At 37.3% G+C, this 17,504-nt stretch overlaps 2 protein-coding genes across 2 annotated transcripts; one reads left to right on the top strand and one right to left on the bottom strand.

The window, feature by feature from the left end:
* Positions 1-1,069: 1,069 nt before the first annotated feature.
* On the bottom strand, positions 1,070-3,252 carry LOC137272759 (E3 ubiquitin-protein ligase MIB2-like). Its single transcript, XM_067805148.1, has one exon. The coding sequence runs from the start codon at positions 3,100-3,102 to the stop codon at positions 1,669-1,671; it is 1,434 nt and encodes a 477-aa protein (XP_067661249.1). The 5' UTR covers positions 3,103-3,252; the 3' UTR covers positions 1,070-1,668.
* Positions 3,253-5,816: 2,564 nt separating this feature from the next.
* Positions 5,817-15,715, top strand: LOC137272760 (protein Mis18-alpha-like). The gene is made up of 5 exons (XM_067805149.1): positions 5,817-6,083; positions 7,145-7,202; positions 8,072-8,194; positions 12,498-12,588; positions 13,413-15,715. Exons 1-5 carry the CDS (start codon positions 5,900-5,902, stop codon positions 13,485-13,487), a joined length of 531 nt encoding a protein of 176 aa, XP_067661250.1. The 5' UTR covers positions 5,817-5,899; the 3' UTR covers positions 13,488-15,715.
* The last annotated feature ends 1,789 nt before the right edge of the window (positions 15,716-17,504 follow it).

Genomic DNA, 17,504 nt, shown 5'->3' on the forward strand with positions numbered 1-17,504 from the left:
GATCAAGAAACCTGCTCATTTACGACTTGAAATAAGCATTTATTTACCGGGATTTTAAGTGACGCTTTAAACATATGCACCATGTTTGACACCTTGTGTGACAGTGATGGTGTCACAGTGATTGAATTAATTAGGGTCAAGTGCCTGACTTAGTACCACAAATTATAACTGTCTTACATACAAGAGAGGGGAGGCAATGTTGCATACGTTACGTCTCTGGCTATCAATCATAAATATTTTGATGACCTGTCAAATAAACTTTAAAATACAAAAGGATCAGATGACCTTTCGAGGGTGACTAGTGTTTGATAGCAACTGACATCACATGATTAAACAATGAAACAATGCTAAAAACAAGTATCCCCAAAAAGGACTCCAAGTAACTCATGAACTTGAGCTGCAAAAAATATTGATATAAAATACAAAAAGAGGATTTTAACAACATTCCTTGCCCTTTCTTCAAACAGCATTTAGAAGTTGAGTGATACAAGTCAAATGTTATGGATAACAATTTCTGTTTCTCAAGACATTTCTGGACTAGTTTTTGTTCCTTCTTAGCGTCCAACTGAAGAAGAGGCAAGAACTAGCCCAGACAGTCATGAGAAACAAATAAAGAAGTTGTTATCCTTTCATCTCTGCTTAGTTGAAAGATGGTCCTATTTGCTGTGCTATATGCCTTCTATATACTGGATATATACCACGATATACATGTGAACATAACAGCAGTATAAATAATCCTACATGAGATCCTGATGCTTTACTACGTATTGCATGCACAAAACCTTTGTATGTAAGTCATCAATGGAATTTGTCCAGGATGGTGTTCGTTAAGGTGGAGTGCCAGATGTCAACCAAGAAAATAATCAGATAAAGTACAGTCTGTGAATGTGAGTCCAAAGCATTCACGCTGGCTGACTAGAATGGCACAAGGGCAGGCATTGTGTGATTCATATCTTAATTCAATTTGTCCACACTGTCATTTCACAATTTTAAATAAATAAATAAATATAAATAAATAAATAAATAAATAAATAAATAAATAAATAAATAAATAAATAAATAAATAAATAAATAAATAAATAAACTGGGTGGGCCTTTGTGAATATATATGTGCCCATACCTTCTGATGATCCAGTTAAACTTAAAACATCACGACAATCATCATTTCAATTCATTGTTTAATATTCATCAAGAATACAACGATAGTTTAACTTCATTTTCCCTTTATCCATACACTAACCCCCAAATTATAGCATCATCCAAAACGGGACTTCCTGTTATGTGCACTGGCATTCAAAATGGCCACACCCATGTTTACTGTTAGATTGAGAGTGCCACTGATACAGTTTGATAAGATGCAAAAACATTTTTTTAATCATTTGTGTTGGTCACATTTATCACATTTGCAATTAAATTAAGTATTATATCTAGAATTTTGTCGTGGCACCAGGGCACATTTGATAAATAAATAAATAAATAAATAAATAAATAAATAAATAAATAAATAAATAAATAAATAAATAAATAAATAAATAAATAAAATTCTTCCATCATTTCCTCTGAGACTTAAGTGCACTAAGCACAAGTGCCCTCAGATTGTAACTTGACTGATATAAATCACATCAGGTTATTCCTATCCTATAATACCTAGAACACAGGCAAGGTATGTTACAAGCAGTTTAGTTTAACATAGTTCTTCAATCTTTCTGGAAGTGGGAGTTTATCAAGTTCATGAAGTTTCTGTAACGATGCCAAATGGTTCCGTACAGTCTGCTTTGCTAGATGCATCAACTTTGGTGGTTTTGTGTGTTGGTACCTGGTCCAGAACTCAAAGATTTCTTCTAGTAATGGAGTCAGTGATGGGTATCTAGTAAACAGTGTTTCCTTCTGTGTGTTAATTTCAGCACCTGATAGCATAAGCAAGCGTACAACACCTGCATACAAAGAGAAAGTTTCCTGTCCAACAACAGAATATTCCTGTGGTTCATGAAAAGTATCTGCACTAATTTTTTCCAAGTTCTGAATCTTTTCTGTTGAAACTAAATGCATTGTGTTGGTATATTCAAGACCATGACTGCCAGGTTCATCCTGAAATCCATTTGTTTCATCCAGCCTACACAAATAGAGGGCATGAAATAGAGGAGAGGATAATCCATCTCGGCAATTCATATTTGCATCTGCACCTGCTAACAGCAAACTTTCTACTATTGACACTGAACAATGCTGGAAACGTAGTAATTTTTCCTTTTCTTTGAGCCACCGCTGTGCATTAATGTCACTATCCATGTCTTTTCTAGCTGAGTTTAAGTACTTCAAATTATTTTCCATTGTTTTTAACGAAAGGACCAAAGAGGTATTACCATAGTGGTCACGAATATTCACATGTTTACTTGGTGAATATTTCAACAGTTGTCGGACACACTCAGAATCCCCCCTCATTGTTGACATGTGGAGAGGAGTATAGGAACTCCCTCCGCACTGATAACTTAGTTGTGATGTCGAACAGTGTCGTAGAACAATGTCAAGCACAACTGTATCCCCGAGTTCTGATGCATACATCAGTGTGGATGTGTATCGAGCATCGTTGATATTAACATCACAGCCACTATCGCAGAGCAACTGAATCAGACGTCGTCCACTTTCTAGAGATATAGAGTCACACTTCATTCCCTCTAACACAGAATGAATTAACCTTCCTTGAGACGTTGGCAGGTTTGGACTGCATCCATTGTCAAGAAAAACTTCAACAATGTCTGTGAATCCCAACTTACAAGCTAATTCTACTGGATTGGTTTTCTTCTTGTCGTGTATGTTGAAGGGGTCGAGCTGGAACGCACCTGTCAAAATTAATCGTTGTAGAAGTTCTTTATCTCTCCGAGAAACTGCATCTTCTAAAGTTACTTCACCACTATGTTCTTCCAGAGAGGAGTATGGAACTTTGCTAGACCCACCCCCGCGTTGTTTGGCGGGGGTGAGGATTGTGCTCGTCTGCGACTGAATCAGTACCTCCCGACTGCGACTCTTTCGACTGAACATGGACGTTTCTTTTTGGTCTTCGGATTTTGAAAATAATACTTGAACGTGTGAGAAAATACACCCCATGACACCGGAGCGTTATCGGACTAGAAGCCGGATCATCATCTACATGAAAATAGTGACACAGCTATTATGATTAAGCCATGATGATCGAATAATATCCCCAAATAGTATTGACACAATCTCGATATTCCGTCGGGGTAAGTTTCCGGAAGTGAAGGTCAATCAAGCAGAGCTTGTGATTGAAAGTTCAGCGTTCGATAGCTTTTAATGTTTGAAGTGTAAGAACACAACATGACCTTTGGTAGTGCAGTAGAAATTAAAATCAATTTACATTGTGTAATATTCGTGTTCTGGGACGATATCATTAAAGAAATAATGCTTTAAATATGTAATATTTTCCGACAACTTTTAGATATAGTTATATGTTCAAAGCAGAACCTCTGGTGGAAATTGTAACATACGACAGTTTGTGAATTATATTTTGTTCAAACAGGCAGTGAAAAGAAGAGAAGACGCCAAGTCTTCTTAGTCAGAATATGTGACAAATAGCCAAACTAACATGGAAACAGTGGCTAAAGATGGTCCATGTTATGCTAAGACAAACTGCCCTCACTCTTCAGGTTGAATGCAGATGGCGTCCCCCTTTATGTCAGTCATTTGCAAAATATCATAGGGCCATTTTTGCAGACCATATGTGTTGTACACACTATCTGATTTACATAGCTAATATATATATCGTTTAAAATCCCAGGGGTTTTTTTTTAATTATTTTAGATATGAAACCAAAAGTTTTTAACTACGTCAAAACAAATTTATTTGTGGTTGTTGTATTAAGGTACATGTTATTGAGAAGATGGGACAGTGTACAGTAGAACTCTAGTAGATGTATAATCAGCACTAGTGCTGGTACTGGTCGTTGTTTAACGCCGCATTCAAGCTACGTTACAGGTGTCTGTAACTATATTCAATCTAGACTATATAATCCAGCGATCGACTGACATGACAAGCGACGGTGGTATGCATCAAGTAAGTTAGCTGTCTTTACAGCAGAACATTCTTGCAATAGAGCTGCTCGCAACACCCATGTGCGACGTTCACGCCTGCATGTTTACTTCACATTTAAGTTGCATCATTGCCTTTCGGAAACCAGCAGTATTTACTAATAACTGGAGATTTATTATTAAAGATTGAGCCACAATTGAAAGATTGAAAGACTACATAGTTATCTCGTTTTACTGAAGAATTACAAGAATATTAGATGACAGATGTTTCCCCTACAATTCCTGTACATGAACTGTTATAACATGCTATATTTTTTTCATCAAAACGACATAAAAATGAACGTTTAGGCTTTTTATATGTTCACACCGAGATGTTATGAACTTTGGGCGGAGGTCTTCGCGATACTGACAAGTTTGGTTTATCATGGAGTAACAGAGATGTTGATCCCGAGTCACATTGTTTTATTTTGTGTGAAGAAATCAACGGGTTGACACCTAGCGTAACTGGAATTAGAATCCGCGAACCCGTTTCATCAGTAATTATCAAGATCCCCACTTTATTCGGAATGAATTTCCTCATTTTATCACATTTCCTTATTCTCGTGATTGCCGTATAAAACGATGAAATGCAATGTGTATTTCTAGTATATACATTGTTTTCCAGCTTTTAAAGAAGAAACAACCTCAATGCCATTGACGCACGTATGTCTCCTGCGTCCAAATGGAAATATGCGGGTGAAGATCCGGGTTAGAACTGTCGTTCTGCAACACATGCTTTCGAGGTGAAATTCCGAAAAACGGGATAGGCTGATTTGGCTGAAACGTATCATTGTATCCCAAAGGTCAAAAGGGCCAATGGGCACAAGGGCCAAAATTGAAAAAGTGAAAAGGGCCAAAGAAAAGTCAAAAGGGCCAAAGGAAAGTCAAACGAGCCATGACTTTAGTCAAAATGATCCAACTTTTAAGAAATAGTAAGCTCAGATGACCTTCATTATATGTTGTTACTATATATTGATACAAATATCGTAAACATTTAAAATATATATTAGTTTGGTCTTTTTGTTTGCTTGTGTCTGTGTCTGTGTGTGTTTGTGCGTGCGTGTGCGTGCGTGTGTGTGTTTAATTTGAACTACGGTCCTTTTGACTTTAGTCTATGGCCCTTTGGGCCTTTTTGACTTTTACAATTTTGGGGCCAGAGACCATATGATAGACCCGATTATAAGGTCTATGCTGCAACGTCAAACAACAAAGAAACAAACCAAATGGAAACGTGGTGTATGTCTCCGGCCATGGAAAAAGTCACTGTAACAAATAATGTCCACACAAGGTTTTCTCCAGCTAGACTGACAAACTCTTGTTTCCAACAAAAAAAATCAGCCATTTGTTTTTCCGAGGTAAGCACAACCTTTTGTTAACGAATTTTAGGTATCTCCTATTTCGTTATTTGAAATGGAACGTGTATTATTCACAATAGTAATAAATTTCTTAAATATCATCGTGACAGTAAGACATCGCACGTTGAAAACTGTAAGAATTGCACGTGTGCGATTGAAAACTTTTAGCACAACAAGTGAGAGTATTATGATGATAAATGTCATTATCCGTTGTGAAGTACGAACGCGTTTCAAAATGAAAGAAGGCACAACGAATATATGATAAACAGTTGCAAATTACGATGGAGTTAAGTGCAATGTGTTACATCAACAGAGGACCGGGAAGCAGGAATATATGTGAAATACCTTTTCACGAAAATAGTCTTCACAGATACGAAAGTGTGGAGAGAGGCAGAGCTAACCCATGACTGGATCCGCGGGAACGTCAAAAAGGAGTAAACACCTGCCAAATCAGCGTTCTCTAACATGAATCTAAGCACTTCGGAGACAAATAACGATATAGCCTTCGATAATGCATCACGAAACCCCATGTCAGAGTCAGCTGATGACCCGACATTAGTGTTTCAGTGCGAAAATTGCAGAACTATACTTGGTGATTCCACGACATGGGTGTGTTCGGATGAAACTTTGAAAACCATCACTCTTCAACGTTAGTAATTTGCGGTGTATTCAACAGTGTGCGAAATAGCCTCTGGTCTGCTAGCCCGTGGCCAGTAATAATCCAGGAGACCGACTGGCTAGTAAATTTTCATGGGGTCGTTTTGTTGATATCACTCTCTCCTCCTTGTAATGTTGTTACTTAATGATAGTTATCACATTTATAAATCGTGCAAAACTATGGCCAGAGAAAAATGTGTAATCGTATTAGCAGCTTATTGATGAATCCTGTACATTCAAATTTTTGACAGGTGAACTATTTTCTGGGCCAGTAACTTTCAGGTATAAACTATTTCTCACACAGATTCAGATGTTATGTCAAATGATAACAGTAGTCTATTGTGTCAGTATTAAGTTGTGTCGAACACCCGGCAATGTATCAAATGCATGAAGCATTTATGTTGAAGGAGCAAACACTGGTCTGCTGTGTCAGTATTAAGTTGTATAGAACACCCCACAATGTATCAAATGCTGAAAGCATTTACGTTGGTCTTTTTGTGAATCTCCTTTAATTAAAACTTGGTCGGTTGTAAAATTTTACACCACCAATACAGACATCTTAGTTTTTCTGCCAGTCTGTCTTAGACTGCAGTTCAACACTGCTTGCACTTTACAGTGAAGATATCTCATGTATTTACTATTTGCTTCATTTTGGACAACGTTACACAGATAGACTTAAATGTATAGAATACACAACTCTAATTGATGAATTGTTCTAAACTGTGACTTGTGTTGTTATCCTGTTTACTACACTGGTTCTATGGCTTTGTGTGGAGAGAAAATGATAATTGTTCGGATGTAGATCCAGGTTAAAATAGGTTTTCAGCAAGCCATGCATGTCTGCTAATGGGATTGGGTTGTCAGACTTTGATGACATGTTGTATCCCATTTATATAGATCAACGCCCATACTATTGATCACAGGATTGTCAGGTCCAGAATTGATTATCTACAGACCACAGTCAGAACATTGATGAGAGCAGCATCAAACAACATTCAAAACACTTTGAACAAGCTAACTGATGGTAATGTGTCTTTAACTCTCTACTTTCAGAGGTGACGGACAAAGTCAAAGTTCTTGACAAGCTGAAGTCCTCCCCGAACTGTGGAAGGTATACAGTATAACAATTTGAAAAATATTGTTAAAATATATGAGAAGAAACTGATATTTACTGGCTGGCTGTTTAAACTGATATATAAATCATCATTTTTAATAATCATTTAAAAAATGCAGGACTTTTTTCACCCTGTTTTAAACCTGTGAAGGTCCAGGGTAGGAAAGATCTTCAGTGACCCATGTGTGCCACTAAAGGCGACTATGCTTGCCATAACAGGCCACTAACAGGATCGGGTGGTCAGACTTGCTGACTTGAATGACTTGTCATCGATTCCTGATTGTGCAGATCATGTTCATGATTTTGATTACTGGATTGACTGGTCCAGAATCGATTATTTACAGACCACTGCCATATAACTGGAATATTACCAAGTGTGGCGTAAAACTAAACTCACTCACTAACCCTGCTTAATGTCTGAAGAGTACACTTGTTTCAAAGAGATGATTCTCAGTGCTTGAAACTATTGCAGCAATGAAGGCTACATAATCAAGGTTTTACAGGACACCTGATGCACATTGGATGCAGAAATATGACAGAGTACCCCCAAACTAAAATCATGTGCAACTTAATGACATTTAAAGCAACACAGATTGCAACATAGTCATTATGAGAAGCATCCATGATTGTTGCTGTCATGCATATTGGTGGACTCCCAAATTTGGGACGCATGAAGGTCCCGGGGTAGAACATATCCTACTCCATGGGTTTCACTAACTTGGTTAACATATGAGGCCGTCATCTCCTCAGTGAAATATCTAAAATACTGTTCAGGGTATCATGAATCCAAGCTCCCACAGTAGAGAAGTTATGTACACATTAACTGTGGTTGAAGCACTGACATTGTTATGTTGGTCCTGTTGCAGTGCTTTTGTTCCACTGTACTGCCGAGGATGTAACGAGGGGATTGGGAGGATGTACAAGACAACTGCCAGGAACCGAGATGCTATGAGGGACCGATACAGCCTTTTTGTCTCCAAAATGTCCAGGTGGGACCAGCTGTTCTACCTCCATCTTGAGTTAAAATCATAATAGCCCTCTGTGTCAAATTCTGTGATGGTCTGGGATAGAATTAAGGGATAATTGTGCTGTGATTGACGAACTGGAAAAGTATACCAGTGATTATGTAGCCACAAATTTCAGTCTAAGTAAATTTAGTCTCAGTGTATTTCGTTACACTCCACCACTGAGTCTAACAAAACCTAGTAGAAGGTCACGTCAGGTAACCTTTGAGCGACCAATGACCGTCAAATGAAACGCGAGACAGTTAAATAGATTTAACCAACCAGACAATGGCTACTATTTAGTGATCGGAGGGACTTTCAAAATATTCGTGTCACTGACACAGATCTCTCCACAAACAAAAATCCACATATAGCACAATTACTTGACCTGCAGTATGTATGCTTCGGGGTTTCTGTTGACATGGTTACCATCAACTAATATTGCCTCAAGATGACATCTTTGAATATTGCCCAAAACACGATTTTCAGAGATTGTTTACACACTGTTGTCATGATGGTTGTATGTACACCATGTGCATCACCCGGAAGCAAGCGTACGCTATATAGCATTCGGAATCATTCGGATACAAACCTTTTCGAGATGAAAAGTTCAAAAGGTATGTGCGAATGTCCACTTTCACAATTTGGTAAGCTGTGTTCTGATTGGTCAGTCTCAAAGGTTACCTGACACAACCTCCCATAAGGTTTTGTGAGACTCAGTAGTGGAGTGTACCGAAAAGTACTGAGGCTAAGTTTACTTAGACTGCCACAAATTTAGTTATATCAGGGGCCTGTAAGCATCCACTTGGTAAGTGACCAATGTGTCACTGTGAGTTATCTCTTAAAGAACAACTAAACTCAGTTTTTGGGTACTCTTTTTATCACTGCATATGAAAGAGTTCTGGTTAGTCATAAACGGAACACCATTTTTTTAAAAAAACAACAACTTGTGGTTAATTAATACCAAGCGCTCAAAAGTTGCTAAAAAGCTGTCTGCTTCTCTCTCACCCGCAAACGAAACCGCAGACAGGTTACGTAACTGTCGCCAGAGCCCTACAGTGACGTCATAGAAGGAATGATTTAAATGTATTGAAAATGAGTAGGAGACTCGTCATTTTGCTGATTTCTAGACGTCACCAAAGACATGCCGAATTGTTGTGTTGCTGTCAATTGTTCCTTGGGGTTGGGTGATAGTGTCACTATGCACAGATTTCCACGGACCCCCTAGTTTGTGCTTAAATTGTTTGTTAGTGTGTGCGAGGTGAGCATTGTGGAAGCCTGTGGTATATACTAAATCGGATGGTTCGCAACCTACCACGCTTCCAGGATAGAAAATAGATTTCATGTTTCATCGAGTTATAAAATCAAGACTGCTTACTACACATTGCTGACCAAAAGGATTTTGCATGGATATAACGCTTTCTTCCTCGGAAACGCTTATATTGACCGCTTCCAAGAGTGAAATTGTTATAAGCAATGTCATGTAAAATCCTAATGTCCATCAATAAAATACATATTTTAGTACCAGTGAAAAGTAATTTTGATTTTCTAAGTCGGTGAAATTAATGAGATTATGGTTTGTTTTCATCAAGTTAGAAAATCAAAACTACATAAATATGTATTGCAATCATTACCAAAAGAAGTTTGCATGACACAACCTGTAACATAACCTGAAGCGAGGTCGGGGTCGAAGTGAAAATACTGCACAATAAATGTCTTCACTTACTTCACTACTTGGTTTCTAACGTTCACTCACCAGTATGTAGACACTTGTCAATATACGTCTTTATACTTGGTCCCATAATCCTAATTACTTTATAATCATACTTGTATGCATTTTGAAACTTAATAAAAAGAAGCAATCTGTGAATGTATAACAGGAATATGCAGACATTTCATAGTTTGCCTATATGAATCATAATTCGCACGCACACCCAAGTGTATGTCGTCTGCATCATTACACTTCACAACGAAAATGATTCTGTTGAAAGCTATGACAACTTAATAAAAACAAAAATGCAAATATTAAAATTAAAGTTATAGGAGCAATGTCAGGCTATTACCTTGTTCAAGGAATGTATCCATCAATATCCACAAAAATGAGTGATATATAATTCATCTTCAGATTTCCCAAGTGATGTGTCTTTTAACAATCTAATATATGAAAATGTGATGTATTGTTTCAGGTTTTTCACATTGCTGTATGGTTTCATTGGTTACCCAAGATAGCACACCTGGCAAATAATTGCATAATGTGCGTCATTCTTTTTAAAAAGTTATTTAGTTAGCCATTAATGAGTAATCAATCAATGTATTGGCAGTTAATCCTTTGAAAGAAGGGTGTTGTTTTTACAAAATTATATAGACACAGACACGACAGGGTGTATTCAGTATAGATAAATAAATGTACATACACAACACTACCTTTTGACAAATCCCCCATTTGAATCCGCATAAAACTAATTAATCAATCAGCATGTTATCGGTTAATCCTTTGATCAACCCAGACACAAATGCCAAATGGGGGCCTTTTTCAGGTAATCTAAGTGGCGTTGCCACTAATTTCAGTCAGGCCGCGTTAATCCGAACACGTCCGTTTTTCATCAAAAACGTTCGGATAGTGAAACGTACGGACTACTGAAACAAACTTTTATGAACACAACTACAATAGGGTTACTTCCCTTTGACATGGCAATACAAAAACATACGAACGTATACAAGTTGGCTGAATGTGCGATGTGGTGTTTGGGGGCAAGAAATCAACTTTCACGTTGGTCAGTTTGACATTGGCATACATGCGACTAGCAGCATTGTCACGAAGTGAGATCACGTGTCAACCACGTGATTGCATCTGTCTGTCAAACGATCATACCAATCACAAAACATATCCAATGTCCGAAATTGTGCTCTTGCCGATAGACTGTCCGAATTCTTGACCAAAATGTTTACACATAAGATCAAAGTTGGCTTTAGGGTTTTCTCTTTTTTCTTTGTCTTTTTCACATCTTTTACGCCTAGGGGCAGGACTTTTCCATTATGACTGACAAACGTCAGGTGATCTCATTTTGACACGATCAGTGTTTTATACAGGAAGTAAGCATGACAGGTATTACTTCAACTAACCAAAAGTGAGACCTACTAATTGATCAAAATCACAAACTAACGACATCTTCAACTCGCAAGTGTCACTTAACAATTACCACTGAATGGAGCTCATGGTGTGAAGGGATTATCCCAACCTTTTTGATGTACCGCCGGATTAATGAAGCAAAACTATGTGTAATTAGCTAATCCGTTACCGCTGATTAACGTTCGGATACGGAGAGTGAAGCACCGGATTACTGAATCAACAGGTAATGAGTTTACATAGTAAACAAGATTGGTTACAGTTAGCTATCGTTCGGATAACGCGGGAATCGGATTGTCGGGGTCCGGACTAACGCGGCCTGACTGTATACCTGTTATAAATTCATTAACTGAGCATCAAGTGAATGATGACAGATAACGTGTAGGTTTATACCGCCTAACACGGATTACAACCTAGTAACACCAAGTGATTTTGACAGAATCGTCTATGACAAGAAGGTCGATTTAAGTTAATTAAAGGTCGAAATGAGTCGTTTTAATGGCGGGGTTTTATTTATAGCGATGTCAGCAAGTGATTTTGTATTTGTTCCCTACTAGAGTATATGTGATCTTTAACAACATCAGTGGTATTTTAAAATAAGTTACAAATGTTAACAAACAGGCACAAGAAACAATCATCTCCTGGTGATAACAAAGAATGCCAGGAGACATTTGTTTCTTTTGCCTGTTTTGCCAAGATGTGAAACTTGTGTTAAAGTGCCACTGATATAGCTACAAGATAACTCATGAGAGGCAGTCAATGTGTTAAGCAGCAGTGTAGGAATAATACAAGATCATCATGAAGTGGCTGAAATTTTGCCGATGTGACATTACACCTTAAGTCACTCAGTCAAATACGAGCAACCACACACACATATATGCAAGCACTTTGCAATATGTATCAGTGAAAACTTTGTTAAACCTCATTCACCTCACTTTTTTTTTTTATTAGGTGTCAAAAATGTTTTAAAGATGCAGCTTGTTGTTGCTTTGCCCCATGATTGTAGATTTCAAGGAGATTGTTCATGGGATCAATCATTGTCAAGACTAAATAAGTTATAGGCAGTCATGATAAAACTGTAATAGTGACTCCAATTCGAGCAATAAAGTTGTCTTGTTTATTTTAGTTGGTTTAACTGTTATTGTGTGATGTATATTTCAGCTATGAGGTTGGGAGTTGCAGATCGGTCCAAGTACCTGACGATGATGCTAAACTTCCTCTGCTGGCCAAGCTACAGGCTGATATATTGAAGGTAAATTTTCAGTGTTAAAATTTTGTGATTAAGAAATGATAAGTAGGTCCTTGGAATAACAATAGCATCATCATCATCAGCAGCAGCAGCAGGAGGAGGATTCTGGATGAGACAAGGCCTGAAGCAGTATCTGTTGGTCATGAGAAATGACTGATGGATCCTGTGGTTAGGCCCCAGTGTTTCATTTCATCTGATGTCATCAAACCTCAAAGATGATACTCACAATATCAATCTCTTAGTTGTTCTATCCAGTCTCTATTATTTACAATCAGACATCATGTTGCTGAGTACATTGTTAAACAAAACAATAATGAAGTCATCACTAGTAAGTGTCCTAATTTCTATCATCAGTATTTAACTCTTCAACAATATTTTGAATATAACTGCCAGCTGTTATTTGTGGTGGTCCAATTAATTGAAATAATCAGAGATTGGTCGCAATGACTAAACAACCAAGCAATCGATCATGTTTTCTCATAATCAAACCCAAACAATTCTGGAACACTTGTTTGCATTAAAAATAATTTTGACAAGGTTGTCTTTGTCTGTTGAATTTCATGTTTGCTCCATGTCAGGACTGAATTTGTCTTAAAGGAACTTTCGGTTCCTAATATACTAGTCACCATGATAACTTTATTTTTGATGATTTATCGATTCTAATGAACCAATCATAAATGATGACATTTTTTCGGCAATTTGGATTAGTTTCATCCATTTTGAAAAAGATATATATTAGTTGATCTAAACAAAAACTAACATGATAGGTTGATGGTGAAGAGTAACAGCATAATCAGTATTTCAGCATTACATCTGATTGGTTTCAGGTGCAGACAGTTATTGTATCAATGAATGCCCGGATATCTGCAATAGAGCAGTACATCGGTGACGGGCAAGAGTAGCATCAAAGCAGATATCAGACAGGTTCTTGATGTTTTGGCATGGACGAAGCAGTGTCCGAGCTACAGTCAAGGCACTTCAAGTCCTGGAATACAAAGTGCTGAATTGGCACAAATTTTATTGCTCTGTGATACGTATATATGATTACTGGCGGAAAACATCTTTTAGGATCCTCCGTGTCTTGACACTTGGGTCTTTTCAGTTTGAACCTAAAGTTCTGGAACCAAATGGAACACAAAATGTTTATTATTTGTTTATTTTTTGTTGTAGCTATTATACAAAACTTTTGTTGTATTATTTGGTTTGTGTTGATGGTGGGAACTTCAGTACCAATACAGTGTATTTGGTATGTTCTGATGTTAAAATGAGTTTATGTAATTCAACGCCCAAAATCTGAAATTTCCTGTTCATATCTTGCCAGTTGTCACTAATACACTATAAGAAACTCACCACTTGTGTTCCTCTAAACATGGAGTACTTGATAAGTAAGTAAAATCAGAAAAATTATGTACTATGTACGCAATAGAACTTCCAAATACTTCATTGTGGACATTTGGTAACCTTTTTTTTTCTTTTTTTTTTTCCCCTTTTTGTTTTGTTTTGTATTATTCCAGCTTTTGTGCATGGCAGGTACATTAACTTGAGTAGGAACAGATGTACAATCATCTGTTCAAAGATCAAGAGATTAACAATGAACTTATTCATGGTTATTCAGTATGTGTCTGCTCCCTGGCATATATTCAGAAGACTCTCCAACATAAATTCCCAATTGGAAGTATAACTTTTCTACAGCAAACTAAGATGCATAAAGTTCTTGTTACTCAGTTAGGGGCTTTGATGAAGAGCCTGGTCTTTCACTGATAGCAGGATCAGGAACGCCACAGTCAGCAATATTCCAGCTATATGGCAGCAGTCTGTAAACAATCAAGTCTTGACCAGATAATCAAGTGATCAACTGCATGATCAATCTGTGAATTTGGGAACCGATGGCATGTAGCAAACCAAGTCAATGAGCCTGACCACCCAATTAGTTGACTCTTACAACAAGCCTAGTCGCCTTTGTGACAAGCATGGGTTGCTGAAGACCTATTCTACCCCGGGGGATCAAGAAAGAGGAAAAGTCGGTTTAAATGCTTAGTTCATATTTTTGCATTCATTTCTCCAAATTCCTTGCAAAAAACTTACAGGAATATATTGAACCTAAAATAATGTAAGGAATTCCAATGTTTTTAACATAATATAGAATTGCTGCCAAGAGCCATTTGTTTAGAATCATAGATATACAACTACTTTTCATGTTATCTAGAGGCAGGAATGCAGATACTGCCTGTATGACTGCAGCTGCTGGGATTTAGTTCATTGACAATTCCCTATAAGTATTGATTCCAGGAAGCATTCCAAAGAAATACTTAACAGTGTTACTACAATCTGTATTTCCAGGGCTTTAAGATATTCTTTAGTTTATGGTGCATATATTTATCAAATTACCTGCATTGATTTGCATTGAAGCATGGTACAGCAACATTGATTTGCATTAAACAAGGTACAACATTGATTTGCAGTATGGTAAAGCAACATTGATTTGCAGTGAGCAAGGAAAAGCATCATTGATTTGCGGTAAACATGGTAAAACAACACATTTATTGTAAACACCACCTTATTATGGTAAACATATCACATATAATTTGTCTGGCCCAACTAGATCGTTCAACTGACGCATGAAGATCTGGGTTAGAACTGGTCTTTAGCATCCCATGCTTGTCGTATGGGAAAGGGTGGTCAGCCTCATGTCTCCGTATGCCAACTGTGTAGATAATGGTCATGCTGTTGATGACTGGAATGTCTGGTCCAGACTTGATAACATACAGCTGCTGCTGTATAGCTGGAATATTGCGGAATATGGCATTAAAGAACAAACAAATCATGTACATCTGAAATGGTGAGTGTTGTGTTAAATGCTCAGATGGTTTTGTGAATGCCGAATTACAATGCTTCATATTACCTACTGGTCACTTCAGAATACACAACTTTGTTATGATTATATTCAGAGTACCAGCTCTCAAGTTCTTGTTGCCGTGACCTTTTCCTGGCAATTACTATTCCTCAGTTAAAACTCTATGGATACTGTTATTACATTCTCATTGGAAACTGTCCATTAATGAGATTATGATTTTGTATGATTTTGTATTAAAATATAAATATTGTAAATAAATATTACTTCAAATATCAATTGTTTGTGCAGTAAATTTTATTGTTTGTATATTTTTATATATTTTGTTCAAGGCTCTCAAGTCATGAATTCCAAACCTGGCTGATCTCCACATTAAGGGTGACTTAATGAAACCATACCCATGCTGCATTGAGTGCCAACAAACTATTCACCTTATGGTAGAGATAATCAGATATATCAGTCTCTATAAGTGTACGCTGGACAGGAAAATCAGTTTGGTGTTTCACAGAAAGTATACCCATAGACTGTTTGCAGTGTAAACATACCAATGAATTGTGCTTTAAAATAACATAAAGAGAAATTAAGATTGCAAATCGACAGAATTTTACCAAGCCAATTGAACATTTAAATCACAATTTTATTCATCTTAGGATAAAAGTTGTTAAAAAAATCATCATAGATTCAAATCGCTGCTATTTGTACTGTGTACCCTGATGTGTGACTCCATCAAATTTCATTTGGCGTGGTTGGGTGGACATTTTGCTAAATGATTTTCTTGTCACACCAAATTCATGTGTTTGATGACCCACATGGGTACAATGTGTGATTCCCATTTCTGATGTCACCATGATATTGCTGGAATATTGCTTACAGCAGCCTAAAACTAGACTTACTTGCTCAGATTTTACATCTGTTATATAAATAACTGTTTTCACTAAATCCAGGCTTTGTTTCAGTTTGAATCCAGGCTAATGTCTTGGTTTGTCTGTATCTAACACCAGTTTCTGTCCACTTTTTAACAAAAGTGGTAAATCTCTTACATCAAAGTCTGTCCGTGAGGTGAGATGAAATGGGTTAGTTAATGAATGCAAATTTGTGTTTATGCAAATCCCAACTAATACAGTCTTTACTTTGATAGTCCTCCATGACACACACAGCTATAACATAAATCCCTCCCAGACAATATATTGACTACACCAGCCAGTGTTAGTATTTATCTTCTTCATGGAGGCAGGGTAACAACAAGTACCATTTGTGGTGGTGTGTGTGGTTTTGGTCACACTGCATGGTCACAAATCAGCTGCAGTTAAGCAGTGGCCAGAGTGACCCTGGATGGATGTGTTTGACAACTTCTGTACTGCACCACAACAAGCACCTATAAGTCCTATGATTATTAACCACCTGGCCCGTTACAGGTCCTTATCCCACGCAAAAATGTCCATCATGCCAAATGTGCTTAGGTTGGCATGTTCCTGAAGTAGAATTCAGTCATATTAAAGTCGCCATTTTCTCTGAAGCTGATCACATACATTGAGTGTGAAACTGATCCTTCTAAAGTCTTTCTCGAAGGCCCGGAACTTAACTTGTGTTGATGACAAGACGAAATCTTGTTCAGTCATCCTATTCTGGGTTTGTACAACCTGTTAGATATGGCGAAAATTGACCTGAATTTTTTTTTTTTTTTTTTTTTTTTTTTTTTGTTACATGATAAGTAATGTAAGTTCCTAAGGGACCGGAGGAGGAGAGTAACTCAAGTTTATCATGGACTCATCAAGCTGAAGACCTAAAGGCCAAAAGTGTCATGAAAGCATACTCACTGTTTGGAGACAGTCAAGGTCCACAAACTGGAACGTATTCAGGAGACAATTATTTTGCTTTAACATTCCTCTTGCATGCAAGATATTGCTGGAATATTGCGTCGTAAAAGCATGCTCACTCACTTACTTGGCTGACAGGCGATAAAGGGGTGACTGGTCGACTCTGTGACTGTTGTCATCAACACGCAGATGGAAAGGAGCAAGGATACAGATCAAGATGTCACTAGAAATCTACAGTGTTACATACATTT

This window comes from Haliotis asinina, chromosome 2 (genome assembly GCF_037392515.1).
Source record: "Haliotis asinina isolate JCU_RB_2024 chromosome 2, JCU_Hal_asi_v2, whole genome shotgun sequence".
NCBI classification, from domain to species: Eukaryota; Metazoa; Mollusca; class Gastropoda; order Lepetellida; family Haliotidae; genus Haliotis; species Haliotis asinina.